At 48.0% G+C, this 1,763-nt stretch overlaps 2 protein-coding genes across 3 annotated transcripts in view; one reads left to right on the top strand and one right to left on the bottom strand.

Moving 5' to 3' along the window:
• The window catches only part of C19H19orf44 (chromosome 19 C19orf44 homolog), a 46,025-nt gene that overhangs the window by 17,145 nt on the left and 27,117 nt on the right, over window positions 1-1,763 (top strand). The window lies entirely within an intron of this gene.
• Calr3 (calreticulin 3) overlaps window positions 1-1,763 on the bottom strand; it is a 25,669-nt gene that overhangs the window by 14,159 nt on the left and 9,747 nt on the right. The window contains exon 4 of the mRNA XM_021219578.1: window positions 933-1,027. Coding sequence (XP_021075237.1) covers window positions 933-1,027 — 95 coding nt within the window. The remainder of the gene's footprint in view (window positions 1-932; window positions 1,028-1,763) is intronic.

Raw genomic sequence — 1,763 nt, forward strand, 5'->3', positions numbered from 1 at the left:
AAGCTAGCCCCAGTCAGATGCTTTCATTTGTGAGCGTTGCCTTGGTCTTGGTGTCTCTTCCTAGCAAAAGGACAAAGACTAAGACAACCGAGGAAATCTGAAGACAGTCTGACTCGCAGGCTAAAGACTAAGACAACCGAGGAAATCTGAAGACAGTCTGACTCGCAGGCTAAAGACTAAGACAACAGAGGAAATCTGAAGACAGTCTGACTCGCAGGCTAAAGACTAAGACAACAGAGGAAATCCTAAGACAGTCTGACTCGCAGGCTGTGGTCTTTCTGCTTAGATGTGAACCACCATGCCCAGTTTTCTTCACATTCATCATGCAAGAGGCACAAGGCACATGTGGGAGGCTAAAGCAGAGGATCATGGGGTTTGAGGTTATCTGGATCATCTACAGAGATAAATTATTTCCCTACATGAAGTGGGAGCTGGAGAGGTGGCTCAGGCTAAGAGTACCTTCTGCTCTCATAGAGACCAGAGTGTGGTTGTCAGCACCCATGTCAGGCGGCACCAGGGGATGCAATGCCTTCTGGCCTCTGTGGACACTGCACTCATGTGCACATGCACAAACATAATTAAAATAATAAAACAAAATGTTTAAAAAAATAAAAAGGGAAGGAAGGGTGGGTAAAGGGGAGAGAGATGGAGGAAGGGATAAGGCAGGCAGAGATGGAGGAAGGGATGAGGCAGGCAGAGAGATAGAGGAAGGGATGAGGCAGGCAGAGAGATGGAGGAAGGGATGAGGCAGGCAGAGAGATGGAGGAAGGGATGAGGCAGGCAGAGAGATGGAGGAAGGGATGAGGCAGGCAGAGATGGAGGAAGGGATAAGGCAGGCAGAGATGGAGGAAGGGATGAGGCAGGCAGAGAGATGGAGGAAGGGATGAGGCAGGCAGAGAGAACCGCTCCCTGTGACATTAGCGCGCACTCACCTTGCATCTGATTGGCTTCTTGTTTTCATGATATTGATTCTTGAAATATAAGATAACATGAACTTTCTTGATATCAAATCCACAAATATCAGGTCCTACAAAAAAGAAGGAGGAGGAGGAAGAGGAAGAAGAAGAAGAAGAAGAAGAAGGGGGGAGGGAAAAAGAAGAAGAAGGAGGAGGAGTAGGAGGAGGAGGAGGTACTCTCAGTTTTCTTCCATACTGTTTCTGCACATACATACTTACCTAAGCATCCTCCCTACCAAGAGAACCTTGATCTGTCTGGAGTGCTCTTGAGTTCACCAGAAGACATTGAAGCAAAGTTCTGGTGGCTGGCTCCCTCCTGCTAAAGTCACCTTGCACTCAACTGTGAATCAGCACAAATGAGATAACAAGGCCAACAGGACATTGTGCCAGACTTCCACAACAGAGCACTGGGAGGCTAAGCATGAAGACTGTCAATCCTGACCAGCCTGGCAACTTGTGAAGCACCTGGCAGAGCACAGGGAGGCTGAGGGAGAGGACTGACAATCCCAGGCCAGCCTGGACAACTTGCCAAGTGCCTGGCTCAAAAAGCAAACAGTGAGCTGGAGCCATCCAGGCTGAGGACCTGAGTTCCATCCCTGGGAAGCACAGGGTGGAAAGAGATGGCTGCACCTTGCCTTCTGACTCCGCACGTGCACCACAGCACACACAAGCCTTCCATAAATAAGAATTAGTAGTACTTTTGCTTGTTTGTTTGTTTGCTTCTTCTTCTTCTTCTTCTTCTTCTTCTTCTTCTTCTTCTTCTTCTTCTTCTTCTTCTTCTTCTTCTTCTTCTTCTTCTTCTTCTTC

This window comes from Mus pahari, chromosome 19 (assembly GCF_900095145.1).
Source record: "Mus pahari chromosome 19, PAHARI_EIJ_v1.1, whole genome shotgun sequence".
NCBI classification, from domain to species: domain Eukaryota; kingdom Metazoa; phylum Chordata; class Mammalia; order Rodentia; family Muridae; genus Mus; species Mus pahari.